The sequence below is a fragment of the Oryzias latipes genome, chromosome 21 (genome assembly GCF_002234675.1).
Source record: "Oryzias latipes chromosome 21, ASM223467v1".
Taxonomy (NCBI): Eukaryota; Metazoa; Chordata; class Actinopteri; order Beloniformes; family Adrianichthyidae; genus Oryzias; species Oryzias latipes.
Genome location: NC_019879.2, coordinates 147966 through 161579, shown reverse-complemented (window position 1 = coordinate 161579; position 13614 = coordinate 147966). Strand labels below are relative to the sequence as shown.

Below are 13614 nucleotides of genomic sequence, written 5' to 3'. Positions count from 1 at the left end.
AAGTGAGAATGAAGAAAAAACATCTGAAGTTATTTGGAGACGTCTTCCTCTGAGGACAAAGAAACCCCAGAGTCTGAGATTCTGCTTTTGGAAAAGAGTTTTGGTTTGAGACGGTTTCTTAGCACATTCTAGGGTTTATAAAAAAACATCTACGGTACATAAAATCTAAATCTTCTCTGGGGTGTGGAGTTCCCCCCCAGTGGACCAGAAGGTCGCGTTACCTTTGACCTTAGGGTGGAGGACAGGTCTAATGGATTTGGCCTCCTGGACGAGCAGCAGTGTGGAGAACCCGGCCTTCTTGGCGTCTCTTTAACCCTTGTGCTACCCTATGACCCCCCCTTCCATTGAGGTGTTCCCCCTACCGTGACAAAGGTGGATAAAGGTGGAAAGATTTCATGTAATCCATGGACACCAGTGAAGATCACAAATCATTGAAGAAAAAAGGTTCAGAGCACTGTCTAGTGGGTCTAGATGACCCAACTCCCAAGTGTCTAGGATAGAACATGGGTTACTGGGCAAGTGCCCCAAAATGGGACTTCAATGTCCACGTGGGCAACAGCAATTAGTAGGAATGGCCCCCCTGATCTGAACCTGGGCCTCGTCTTGTTGATGGACTTCTGTGCTCATCATAGTTTGTCCAGAACCAACACCAGGTTCTAGCACAAGGCTGTCCATCAATACACGTGGAACCAGGACACCCCAGGCAGGAGATTCAGGCGACCTTTGGCCTTGGACACTCGGGTAAAGAGAGAACCAGAGCTGTCCGCCGATCACTACCTGGTGGTGAGTTGGATTTGCTGGCGGTGAAGGAGTCTGACAGACTTGGGAGACCCAAGTCTTCTTTAGGAATTGCAGATTCATGCAACTCTAGAAAATGGCCCCATAGGTGTCCTTTATGGAGAAGGAATTCAAACTACAAAGGAAAGAATGAGCTAGGAACAACAGCGCCACCTGCTGGCTGCTCGCTTTATTAGTACATATACTGATGAGTATTCAAACATTCAAGCTTCTGCTGAACATCACAGATCAGAAATGACAGGAAATGCTTGGTAAAAAAAAGCTTTACTTAAATCATTAAAGACGGAAACCTACAACAAACACCCCCCCACCCCCCACCCCCGGCTCCAAGGATCATCCCAGACTCAGGATCACATCCCAAGGACCCCGACTTCCCAAATCCCCCCTTCACATATGCTGGGGGGACATCTGTCCACTTACCCCCCTCCCCCGAGACAAACCTGTATCTTGAGACTACCCCGTTTGGGTCCATCCTTTCTGTGGGGGTGGGGGGTGGGGTGTCAGTTCTCGGTCCTCTGAGACTGATGAGTTTGTTGGAAGAGGACCCCCCCCCAGCGATTCAGTCTGTACAAACTCAGGAGGGCGGCCTCAGAAACCCATGCCTCCCCCCATGCCCCCCATGCCTCCCATTCCCCCCATGCCTCCTGGCATCTCCTTCTCCTCCTTGGGGAGCTCTGTGACCACGGCCTCGGCGGTGGACAGTAGAGACGCCACCCCCGCCGCGTCCATGAGGGCGGTCCTCACCACCTGCAGATGGGACAGGAAACCCTTTCAGTCTGCACCTTCTGCCCACTGTGGTTTCCATGACAACCGTCGCTGGGGGAAATGTCATAACCCTGGTTTTGAAGATGGTACTAAAACAGGGGTGTGGCCTTTTTGATTGACATTTAACAGCTGAGTAATCAGCTGACAGGTATGCGGCCCCACCCACTTGCAGGTTTCAAACAGATGAATCCGGATCTGCCTCTGGCCCCGCCCCCCAACCCCCCAGCTGAACAGACTTGGGTACCTTGGTGGGGTCGATGATGCCCTTCTCCACCATGTTCACGTACTCCCCCTGCATGGCATCGTAGCCCAACTCCGCGCCCCCCTGCAGGATTCTCTCCACCACCAGGGACCCGTCCACGCCGGCGTTCTTGGCGATGGTCATGGCGGGAATCCGGAGGGACCGCCTGATGATGTCCACGCCTGCGCCAGACCAGAGGTTAGCTCCAGACATGGCGGCGGTGCGGCGTGGGGGAGGGCAGCTGTCACTCACCGATCTTCTGGTCGCTGTTGGCCGCTTTGAGAGTGTCCAGGAAGGGGATGCAGCGCAGCAGGGCACAGCCCCCCCCAGGGACGATCCCTTCCTCCACTGCTGCCCGGGTGGCGTTGAGAGCGTCCGTCACCCGGTCCTTTTTCTCGTTCACTTCTACATCTGATGTTCCTCCCACCTGACAAAAGGCCAAAGTGTCAGAAGTCGGCCCCCCACAGGAGAGGACGACCCACCGCGGCGCAGAGCCCCACCTTCAGCACGGCCACGCCGTCCGACAGCTTGGCCAGCCTCTCGTTCAGCTTTTCCTTCTCGTAGTCGCTGGTGGTGCTCTCCAGCTGCTCGGCGATCTCCGCCGCCCGCTTCTCCACATCAGCCGGGTTGCCCCCGCCCCTCAGCAGCAGGGTGTCGTCTTTGGTGATCTGGACTTCCCCCACCTTCCCAAAGTCATGAGCCTGGATGTCCTCCAGGGCTAGACCCAGGGCCTCGTCCCCAAACACCTGCGGGCGGGAGGACAGACGTGTGGAGAAGCTCCCGCTGTTTGACTGACCCCCGCCCCCACTCGGTTAGAGGTGACCTACAGTGCCCCCGGTGGCCACAGCCATGTCCTTCAGCTGGTTTTTCCTGTTGTCCCCGAAGCCTGGAGCTTTGACCGCAACCACCTGAAGCCCCACCTTTAGCCTGCGGACCACAGAACGTTTAGGATCCTCAGAACCGGACCGAGCCTTCCCGATCCGGACCAACCCTACCTGTTTAGGACCAGGGTGCTCAGCGCCTCCCCGTCCACGTCCTCCGCCACGATCACCAGCGGCTTACGGTGCTGGTTGGCGATTTCCAGAGCGGGAACGATGCTCTGCACGCTGGAGATCTTCTTCTCGCTCAGCAGCAGGTAGGCGTCCTGGAACTCACACTTCTGACCTGGTGGCAGTGGGGAGACCGGGGTCAGCGGGGAGCTGCTTCCAGGTGAGGCTGGGGGGAGGAGCCTTACCTTTGGCGGTGTTGATGAAGTAGGGAGAGATGTAACCGCGGTCAAACTTCATGCCCTCGATGATCTCCAGCTCGTCCTGCAGCGTTTTCCCGTCCTGCGGCAGAAGGAATGAATGTTAACCAGAAAGCTTCTAGACGCCGTCAAAGGTTGGACAATGAGGACACAGGAAGTCCTCTCAGAGGCTTTGGTCCAACCCCCCATGTATGGACGCAGAACGTGCTGCCATCATTTGCCACATAACGGTCATCCAGAACCGGAGGATGTTCTCCACTCCGGTGGGTGGACTCCTCGCAGCCCCTCCCCCTCACCTTCACGGTGATGACTCCTTTGCGGCCCACTTTCTTCATTGCGTTGGAGATGATGTTTCCGATCTCCGTGTCTCCATTGGCTGAGATGGTTGCGACCTGAAACGACACGCGTGATGAGTGAGGGTGACCGTGTGGAGACGGCGTCAGGACAACCGGATGCCCTTCCCAGACCTGTGCGATCTCCTCTGGGGTGGTGACGGGCTTGGAGAGTCTCTGCAGCTCGCCGATGACCGCCTCCACCGCCATCATGACGCCGCGGCGGATCTCCACAGGGTTTGCACCTTTGCTGATGTTGTCGAAGCCCTCCTTGGCGATGGCTCTGGCCAGCACCGTGGCGGTGGTGGTGCCATCGCCAGCCTCCTCGTTGGTGTTGTTTGCCACATCCTGCACCAGCCTGGCACCGATGTTCTTGTACTTGTCCTTCAGATCGATGCTCTTGGCCACCGTCACGCCGTCCTTGGTGACCTTGGGGCTGCCCCAGCTCTGCTCGATGATGACAGTGCGTCCCTGGACCGGGAAGACGATGCTTAAAACATTCGACTGGAGCACTTTCACACCTTTCCTGTTCTGTTTCCAAACCTAATCCACCCGTCAGCGGGTTTGTTACCTTTGGGCCCATGGTGACGGCCACAGCATCCGCCAACAGGTCCACCCCCTGCAGCATGAGCGCCCGAGCGTCCGCCCCGAACTTCACGTCCTTGGCGTAGGCCCGTGTGAGATGAGGGGCCAGCGCCCGGCTCACGGGCCTCACCTGCCTCATGACTGTCGCTAAACGAAACATCTCTGTGGAGAAAAGCAGTGAAGCCATTGAGGATCCTACAGGACCAGCAGTACCGCCCGGTGGTCACCAGTGGAATTACAGTGAGCGGGAACTTAAGCAAACCCACGTGACACGCAGCATCTAAGCATCCTTAAGATGCAGACTGAGCACAAGCAAGCAGTTAATTTTTACCAGAAACATCATCTGAAACTGGGAATTTGTGACCAAGTTCAGAACATCCTGCTTAAATTGTGGGGGGAGAGGAAAGTAACTTCATCTGTGCTGCATGTCTGTCTTGTGTCTGCAGCATATTTGACAACAAAGCTGACTTTGACTTGTTTCTCCTCAGTCGGCCTGATCTTGGTTCAGCAGCATTTCAAACTGTAACAAGCGGGTCACACTCATTTTCACTGAGGGCCACATCAGCATAGTGTCTGTCCTCAAAGGGCCAGATGTAACTTATACATGTAACTAAATGTAATGAAAATAAATGCAACTACTCCTTAATGATAAATAACTCATTATTTATTTATTATAACTTTTTAAATTGACAATTCCAGCTGCATAGAAAACATATGTTTGCTTGTTATTCTAACACAAATCCTTTTACATTTGATTCTGTCAGGTTAGGTTATGTGGACAGTGTTTAAGTCCTGATGTATAGATGACCAATCCAACATTTAAATCCAATTCCCCCCAGATATGAATAAATACACACCAATGTTTATTTTTTATTCCAAGAAATTAAACACCTTTATGTTCTCGTGGGCCACATAAAATGACACGGAGGGCCACATTTGGCCCCCGGGCCTTGAGGTTGACACATGCTGTAGACGGTCAGGTTAAAGCCAGAAACGCTCCACCATCATCAGCTCCAATGGAGCATCCAGAACCCAGCCCGACATTCCCGCAGCTTCCATGCGTCCAGACGGGAGGAGGTAAGGGGGCGGAGTCAAGGACACGGCCTCGGGCCCGAACTTCTGATTGGTGGAGTATAACTGATGGGACCCTCCAAGCTGCCTCTCATTCATTCCTACGGTGACAGATCTGCTACCATTTCCTCAAACACGCCTTTTAAAATGACCGAAATACCAAAAGATAAACTTTAGTTTCCAGAACAACAGCGGCTGTTACAGTTTTCGGAATAATAATTGCAGCTTATTTCATTCAAATGAAGCTTTTCATGAATAAAGGATTCTTAACCCCTCCTGGGGGCACTAGAACCTGGTCCTACCGGGTAACGCCTGGTGAGAACCAGTCTGAGGGGTTATTAAAGCCCCACATGCCCCGCAGTCTGCTCACAGCCCCCGGTTCCCCACGTGAGCTCCTCCGGTCGTACGTCACAAGGTCAAACGTTAGAGCTCGTGCCGGCTCCCTGGACGGATTCCCTCAGCCGCTCCAGAGTAACGGGATTACACGGGGGTAACTGAGTATTTGACACGTCCCTGCCGCGGTCCCGGAATCATCAGGACGAACCGGTCCGCATACGCCAGAACCGGCTGTTCAGACAAACCCGAGCTCGGTTCTGTTCGGTTCTCCACGCACCGACAGGACAAAGTGCCGCGCGCGCAGAGACGGATCCCTGCTGCGGGTTCGGACGGTCGGTTCTTACCTGACAGGGAACCGCTGCGATCTGCCGCACGCGCTGCACGAGTGATCTAACGGAGAATACCGCACGTGGGGAATCACATCCGGGTTATGTACGGCCCCGCCCAGAACTCTGTATGACGCATAACTACTTCAATAAAACTTCTCTTTTACGTTCAAGTTGTTATCCCCGTCTTTAATCTTCATGGAGACGTTTATTCATACCTGCGCAGAATGTTCTGATCATTTATTCTCACATGAACTTTGTTACAACTAACAGAGAAACGCAGCAACGCACACTTATGCTGGTTCCTGGGCTACGATTCCAGAATTTTCCGTACCCCATTGGAGGAAAAAAAAGAGGTCAAAGGTCACATTGTGCAACATTGCGCGAGCCCGTAGAGAGTGACTTTGAAACGAAATCACCGTTTCAATGACAAATGCGGCCTAGATAGACCGGAACTGTAGGTACGGGTCTGCCTGCAGCCCCGCTGTTCTGGAGCTTTCTGTCAGCGCCTCGTTACTGCGCATGCGCGATCTGGAGGCTTCCCTCACGTGGAGACAAAGTGCAGACGGTCCGAAGCTCTCTCAGTGAAGACGTGCAGCTCTGCGCAAGCGCTCAAAAATGGTGAGGAGAGAGAAAATGATGGGATTTCTGGTTGTTTACAGCATTTAACGTCTGTCTCTGTTAGCGCGCGGGGGGGGGGGGGGGGGGGTAGTGATTGGGCTAACGATGATGACCACCACGCGCAAGGTCACGCGTCCGGTGTGCTATCCGCCGGTTCCGTTAAACCAGCTCCGTGCACTGCGCCCCATTCAGCTTATGGGACGGCGTTCGGCGCGGCGTGCCTTGCTCAAGGACACTTCCATAAGACACCGACCAGCTGCTGAACCGCGTCATCGGGTTAGCCTGGAGTGGATCGGGTTAGAAGCGAGTCAAAGACCACAGCAGCCCACGTGCTTCTTTTTTCAGACTGCGGGATCAACACCGTGAATATCTTAAGGACAGTAGTGCGTGTACACGGATGTGCGTGCACGTGTCCTGCTGGTCACCTGGTCAGGTGTGTTTAGCCAATAAGGAGCTTGAGCGGCAGGTTGGTTAGAACATGTAGGACACCGGCCCTCCAGGCCTGGATTTGGGGCCCCTGCTCTGGAGGGTCCTCGGCCTGTGGGACCTCTTCCTGGGGTCCAGGTGCTGCTCCAGGGCGCCACCTGCTGTCGGGTTTGGATGCCGTGGATGCCTGCTGTGGTTTTTGGGTGGTTCGGCCCGGTTCTCCTCTCGGTTCGGGTCAGTTTTAGTCTGGTCGGGGGGTGTCTTAAAGTCGGACCTCTTCTCTCTGAGTTTCCCTCTGACGTAGGTCGGATTCAGACTCGGGTTTGAAGGTTTCATTGCGTCTTCATGCAGTTCTGCTGTGGGGGCGGGACGGTTGATGAGCCGGCTCCTCCGTGTTTGGGTCGGGCAGCATGGGTGGAGCCTGTGGAGACTGGAATGAGCCGGAGAGGCTGTTTGCTCAGGATCTGGGGGGGGGGGTGTCCTCGGCCTGCCTGCTCTCAGGGTAAACGGGCTCATCCAACGGCAGCATCCGGCTGAAGGACGGCGTTTCCACTGACCTGGACCCCTTCAGCTGTTCTAGACCTTAAGCTGTTCTCCACAGAACAGCTGATGCTGCAGGCGACCTTCTGTGGTGTCATCAGTAAGGGGGCGGGGACTGTGGCAGCTGCCTGCTGATGGCTTCACGCCGTGCAGAAGGCCAAAGCAGAACTTTGTCTGTGATGCTCTGTGGGTCTCAGCCGACCCGCTGTTCTGGCAGAGTCTGACCTCTCTTCAGAGCCGGTCTTCCGTTTGAACTCTGTGACCCCGTCTGAGCGTGCACGTCTGTCTGTCTCACCTGCAGGCCTTCAGGAAGTTCCTCCCTCTGTTCGACCGCGTGCTGGTGGAGCGTCTCATGGCGGAAACCGTCACCAAGGGGGGCATCATGCTGCCGGAGAAGTCTCAGGGGAAGGTGCTGCAGGCCACCGTGGTGGCGGTCGGGCCCGGCTCCATGAACCAGGTAACGTGCTGGACCACGGCGCACGCCCCACGCCACAAGAGAACATGTGAAGCTGCTCCCTGAAGGAAAGAGCAGATAGAAGCTAGAAGAGCTACCCCCCCCCCCCCCCATCCTCACTCATGAACCAACATTCAGCTGAAAGTTCAGTCTGACTTCATGAACTCTGACTTGGTTTCGCTTTAACACAGATTCTTCTGCTACTTTTAGACAAACGCAGCTTTTCTTTCATCACAGACTCAGGTTGTGTCTGAATTCCTTTACTAATCACTCTAACGGGGCGGTTTCCATGTTCTAGTTTGTCTGAATCTACAATCCAGAATCATAGAAATCCATGCTCACTAGATTGGTGAATATAGACCACAATGCATTGCATCAGAGCAATTTTTGCCAAATAAATGTAATTTAATGTATGTTTTGGATAAGCCATCAACGTTTTTATCTTCAGATGACAGTGGACTCATCAATGATCATCCATAAACGCTCATCAATGATCCGCCGTTTAAAACTAAAAGTCAGCTTGGCGTCTGAATTACTAGATAGTTTTTTAGTAGTTAGGGCAGGGATTCGGACACAGCTTCTGTCATTTTATCAGCAATAGTTCCCCCCTGTTAGGGGTGGTCTGACGGTTGCCATGGATACCGCTGAGCATCGACTGCAGCTCTGCAGTGTAAAAAAACTGCGTCTCGTAGCCGCCCCAGATCAGACACGCTCAGCCCCGCAGCCATGTTTTTGCTGCTTATCCTAAAAACCCGTCCCCCCCTACTGTTACTGGTGCCTCAATGAGCAGAACTCCCCAGAGGTCCGGTCCAAAACCCATTTCCACACGACTGGAACACTGCTTCCTCTGTTTGGTCTTCCAGAAAGGTGAGGTTCAGCCGATGAGCGTGAAGGTTGGAGAGAAGGTGCTGCTTCCAGAATATGGAGGAACTAAAGTGGTTCTGGAGGACAAGGTGAGCTCCGCTTTGGACCAGAACCTCATTCCCTGACCGTCTTCCTGCTTTAATGTCCATTCTCTCCTCAGGACTACTTCCTGTTCCGTGACGCAGACATCCTGGGAAAATACGTGGACTGAATCTGATGGTCTTTCAGAGGAGAAATGATCTTCATCCATGTCTGTTTCCTTTTTTATGTTGAATTGTAAATAATTCCAGTCCTGTTTTTGACATTAAAGAAGTAAAACCCTCAGAAATGCATCTGTTCCATGTTTGACGCGTCCTTCTTTGTCAGATCTCTGTGGTTTTCTCTGTATGAATCCTGGAAGAGCTCCAGAAATATGACTTCTGACAATATCAAATAAAATGCAGCCAAAAACCATTTATTTCAGCTTCACAGATCGTGAGGTTTTTCCCCAAAAGCAAAGCAAAGTCAACTTTTTCAGTTTTTTAAATCGCACTTTAATTCAGTCAAATGTTATGAAGTTAAACACAAACGTTTTTATCCAGTGACACACTGAACCTTTTCTTTTTCTGAACCCGCGGTGTTGCGCCGAAACGAGCAGCTGCTCATTTCCGGTTCTCGCAGTCAACGTCACCGCTGACGTATTTCCGGTTATTCTGTCGAGATGGTCATGGCGGAGGGCGCTGCAGTTCTTAGGAGGAATCGGCCTGGAACCAAGGCTAAGGTCGGTGCCCCCTCCGCGTAGGAAGCGTCTCGTGTCCCCGCAGGGGGCTTTCGCTCGTGGGCGGTCGTGTTTGCGTGGAGCTCGTGTTTGTGCCGCTGAGCAGCTGCTAACACCGCGGCGACGTTAGCTAGCCGCCGCTCCGTCTAGTTGCTGGAGGAGACCGACGCCTTCCACCCTCCTCGGACACCGACATGACGGGTAGATTTTCAGCACCGATCGTTCTGAACCGTTTGGGATCGAAACGTAACGTCCCGCCGTGACTCGGCGTCTTTCTATAGTGTTGCAGGAAGTAGCCGTATCCTCGCTGCTTTAGCCTGACGTGCCTCCAGGAGGAGAACTACGTCAGACAGACAGAAGTCTGACGTAGAAGACCATGTCGAAGAACGGGAGTCGGTGTCCGCGCGGTGTTCGGCGGAGGAATCTCCGTGGTTTAGCGCAGACGTCCGTCAGCTCGAGCGGCGGAACCGGTTAGCGCGGCTCTGATTCCGGGTTCTGCTTCACTTTCAGGATTTCTACAACTGGCCGGATGAGTCCTTCGAGGAGATGGACAGCACCCTGGCCGTTCAGCAGGTGAGCTCACCTGGTGGTCTGATGCCCCCCCTCGCGACGACAGGCGGGGTCCAGCAGCAGGACGGAGTTCTGGTTCCTGGACCCCCAGAACTTTGCGTGATGTTTTCCTCGCTGACTGTATAACGACCCCCCCCGCGCCTTCAAACAGGAAGTACCTGTTGACCCGTTGACTTCTGTTCTTCTGCTCTCATTCTATGGGTCAGAACCGGTCTGGATCTGATACCCTTTCCTTTATGGCAGGTTACTCAAGTTCTAAACTGACCAATCAGATTCCTCAATGGAAGTAGTTGGAGCCTGCTGCCCCCCATGCTTAGCAGTGGTAGGGGTGTGGCCTTTCAATAAGCTCACTCCTGATTGGTGAGAGTGGTTGCCATAGTAACGATGATTCAGAGAGACTCAAGCCAATCACTGCTTACTGACGTCGTCGGGCTCCAACATGGGGGCATCTGTAATGCAAAAAAATGACTGAATTGGCTTCATTTGGTTGGAAACCGTTTCTATGGATGATGTCACAGTCGCTCAGTCCAGTTCTCACCTACAGACATGTGACCACAGTCCAGTTCTGACTTACAGACATGATGTGACCACAGCTGCTCAGAAACTGTTGTTTGTCCACCAGTACATTCAGCAGAACATTCGGTCAGACTGCTCCAACATCGACAAGATCCTGGAACCTCCAGAGGGACAGGACGAGGGGGTGTGGAAGTACGAGCACCTCAGGTACACACAAACACACACACACACACAAGCAAGCTCTGAATAATGTTGTAATTCAGACATGAATCTACATCCAGCTAAAACCAACCAGGAGAAAACACCCAGACCGTCTTTGTATGGGTAGCATCTCTGCTCTTGGACTGTTGTTGACTGACAGCCCCCCTTACCCCTTAAAGAGGAGGGGGCGCACAGGGTTTCTAGAAGCCCTTGACGCTTCTTGCATCCTCATTTATCCTAAGACAGAGGTTAGTCCTGCTGCTCTCAGTCTCCATGTCTGATGTTTCTGCAGACAGTTCTGCCTGGAGCTCAACGGTCTGGCCGTCAAGCTGCAGGTGAGTGACGCCGATGTCCCAAAGCCGGATGGCCGTCTGCGGTTCGTCACCACATCGCCGCCGCCATGTCTGCGTCTGCCGTGCAGCCTTACGCCACGGCGCCAGCTTTATGCAGGACTCCTAATGAAGTCTGTTGACACGCCAAGGTAGCAAAAAGCTAGAGAACAGGAAACAGGTCGGGGTTTCAAAATAAAATCTTCCATTGCACTTCCAAAATAAAACTATCAGATTTTATTTTATATTGAAGGTGATTATACCCTATAGGTGTGTATTTCTACCACGGACAACCAAAGTTTAATTAGAAAAAGTTCAAAACCACAGAACATGGGGGGGGGGGGGGGGGGGGGGGTTGCTAGCATTTTGGATGAATTACTCGACACCGGCTGGGAGACAAACCGCGATGGAGACGCTGTGATCTGACGGCCGTGAGACGGCCTCCCCACAATACCTGAGGCATCAACCCTGAAAGATCTTTGGAGGGTTTGTGGTTGATGGGGGTGTTGATGGCTGTGCCCCCACAGAGCGAGTGCCACCCTGACACCTGCACCCAGATGACTGCCACGGAGCAGTGGATCTTCCTGTGCGCCGCCCACAAGACGCCCAAAGAGGTGAGCAGGGGGTGTGGCCTCAGTGTGGGCGTGTGACATTGAGTGACGGTTCATGTGTGGCTGCTGCAGTGTCCTGCCATCGATTACACCAGACACACGCTGGACGGAGCGGCCTGCTTACTGAACAGCAACAAGTACTTCCCCAGCAGGTGAGCGTTTCCCCCAAAAGGCCAGCAGGGGGCAGGTCTGCTGCTTCCGTGCTGCCTTCAGGGGCCCACAGACATCTGGACACCCTCTCTCTCTCTGCACAGGGTGAGCATCAAGGAGTCGTCGGTGGCCAAGCTGGGCTCGGTGTGTCGCCGCATCTACAGGATATTCTCTCACGCGTACTTCCATCACCGGCAGATCTTTGACAAGTATGAGGTGAGTCTGGAGGGAAACACCAAAACAAATGAAAAGGTGAGCTGCTGAACCCCCTCCCTCTGTGTGGAGGGGGTGCATCCCAGCATCAACCATCCCACTTCCTGGCCGTTTTCATCTGAAGGTCTGACCCTGGCTTGCCATACTCTACGCCGCAGCTGCGTGTGGGAGGAGCTACGGCCAAATGTTAGTCTGTGTGGATTTTATTCACTGTAGATGGAAAACATGGAGGATGTTTAGAGCGATGACGGGTGGGGGGCATCAGGCAGATTTACAAAGATTTTTGTACCCCCTATCATATGATGGGGGGTACAAATCATCATAACCGCTGCTAGCATAACCGCTGCTATCCATGAAAATGGAGAAGAAAACCAGAAAAGTTTACGTTTCATGAGTTTGAAAGTCCAAAAAAAAAAAAACCAAGGATAACAGTGGAGGCTGCTCACACACATGCACCCCCCCCCCCCCCACACACACACACACCCCTCTAACCTTTACCCGTCCATTCAGTCCATTCGTCTCTCCCAGATAAAAATGGGACGTTAACCTAAAAACTCCTCCTGTTCTCCTGGTTGTAGAATTAAATGTTGTTCATCCATTAATCATGACTTCCTGTGTCTCTGATGTTTCTGTTTGTTCTGTTTATAGATTTGAGTAGCTTTGCCAAATCTTGCAGTTGCTATAGCAACCCCTAGCCCCCCCTGGAGCTGCAAGTGTTTCAGCACAAAGCTGCGTTCCTCCATAAACGGTTGAAGCCCCTCCCACAAAGAGCTTTGCACTGTAACGTGAATTAGACATGTGACAGGCTCCATTCTGCCCCCTCTAGCTAAATCTAGCCGATGGCTTCACCTCCCTGGTGGGCGGGGCTTCTTGCTGAGTCATGGTGTGTTTGACCCCCCCCCCCCCTCCTGTGGTGTCTGTGCAGAACGAGACGTTCCTGTGTCACCGCTTCACGCGCTTCGTCATGAAGTACAACCTGATGTCCAAGGACAACCTGATCGTCCCCATCCTGGAGGAGGAGGTCCAGAACGCCGCCCCCGCAGGCGAGAGCGAGGCCTAACGGGCTCTCATGTACAGACACCCCCCCCCCCCCCCATTCTGCTTCTATACAAATATATATACATGTATATTTACACACACTACAGTACATTGTGACTCTGCCCCCCCCGTGTGTCCAGCACTGTCTGCAGGACAGGACTGTGCTTCAGGTGTTCTGGTCCGGGGCGGGCTCAATCGACTGGGGGCGCTCAACCCCCCCTGCATTATTGTCGTGGGGTACTGGGCTTTGGCCCCCACTGCGGGAACGTGGCAGACCTGTAGGCTCCGTGTAACATGTGGCGTGTGTCCCCCCCCCGTACTGTCCATGCAGCCGCTGCTTCAGCTGCACGGAGCAGCAGAGCACAACACCCCCCTCCCTCAATAAGTCACCGTGTGGGAGTAGCTAGCCCCCCCATTTTGTTTTCTAAATGGACTAAATGATTTTGTTACTGTCAACATTTTCATGTCTGTTAATAAAAATGTTATTTAGAAGATGATTCAGCGATTTCTTTGATACAGACCCCCCCACTCTGATCTACACAGGGAAAACTGGGTTTTGTCATTTACAGGTGGCACTGAATGCATCCTGAAGCCTGTCCATCACCTGTGTTGCCATGACAACAC

The 13614-nt window shown here is 53.2% G+C and overlaps 3 protein-coding genes across 3 annotated transcripts; 2 read left to right on the top strand and 1 right to left on the bottom strand.

Annotated features, from left to right (window-relative positions):
* Positions 1–928: 928 nt before the first annotated feature.
* Positions 929–5830, bottom strand: hspd1 (heat shock protein family D (Hsp60) member 1). The gene is made up of 11 exons (XM_004086882.4): positions 5719–5830; positions 3954–4129; positions 3518–3853; positions 3347–3442; positions 3039–3132; positions 2800–2968; positions 2632–2731; positions 2305–2550; positions 2057–2231; positions 1808–1986; positions 929–1545 (listed from the first exon to the last, which is right to left on the bottom strand). The coding sequence occupies exons 2-11, from the start codon at positions 4125–4127 to the stop codon at positions 1387–1389; spliced, it is 1728 nt and encodes a 575-aa protein (XP_004086930.1). The 5' UTR covers positions 4128–4129; positions 5719–5830; the 3' UTR covers positions 929–1386.
* A 468-nt stretch (positions 5831–6298) lies between these two features.
* Positions 6299–8928, top strand: hspe1 (heat shock protein family E (Hsp10) member 1; the record flags this gene model as incomplete). Its single annotated transcript, NM_001104762.1, is given in 4 exon segments — positions 6299–6321; positions 7589–7744; positions 8605–8694; positions 8766–8928. Coding segments are annotated over 4 exon segments (300 nt in total). The 5' UTR covers positions 6299–6318.
* A 313-nt stretch (positions 8929–9241) lies between these two features.
* LOC110014886 (MOB-like protein phocein) lies at positions 9242–13487 on the top strand. The gene is made up of 8 exons (XM_023951196.1): positions 9242–9365; positions 9873–9935; positions 10555–10655; positions 10942–10984; positions 11506–11592; positions 11662–11741; positions 11844–11955; positions 12878–13487. Exons 1-8 carry the CDS (start codon positions 9306–9308, stop codon positions 13010–13012), a joined length of 681 nt encoding a protein of 226 aa, XP_023806964.1. The 5' UTR covers positions 9242–9305; the 3' UTR covers positions 13013–13487.
* Positions 13488–13614: the final 127 nt, after the last annotated feature.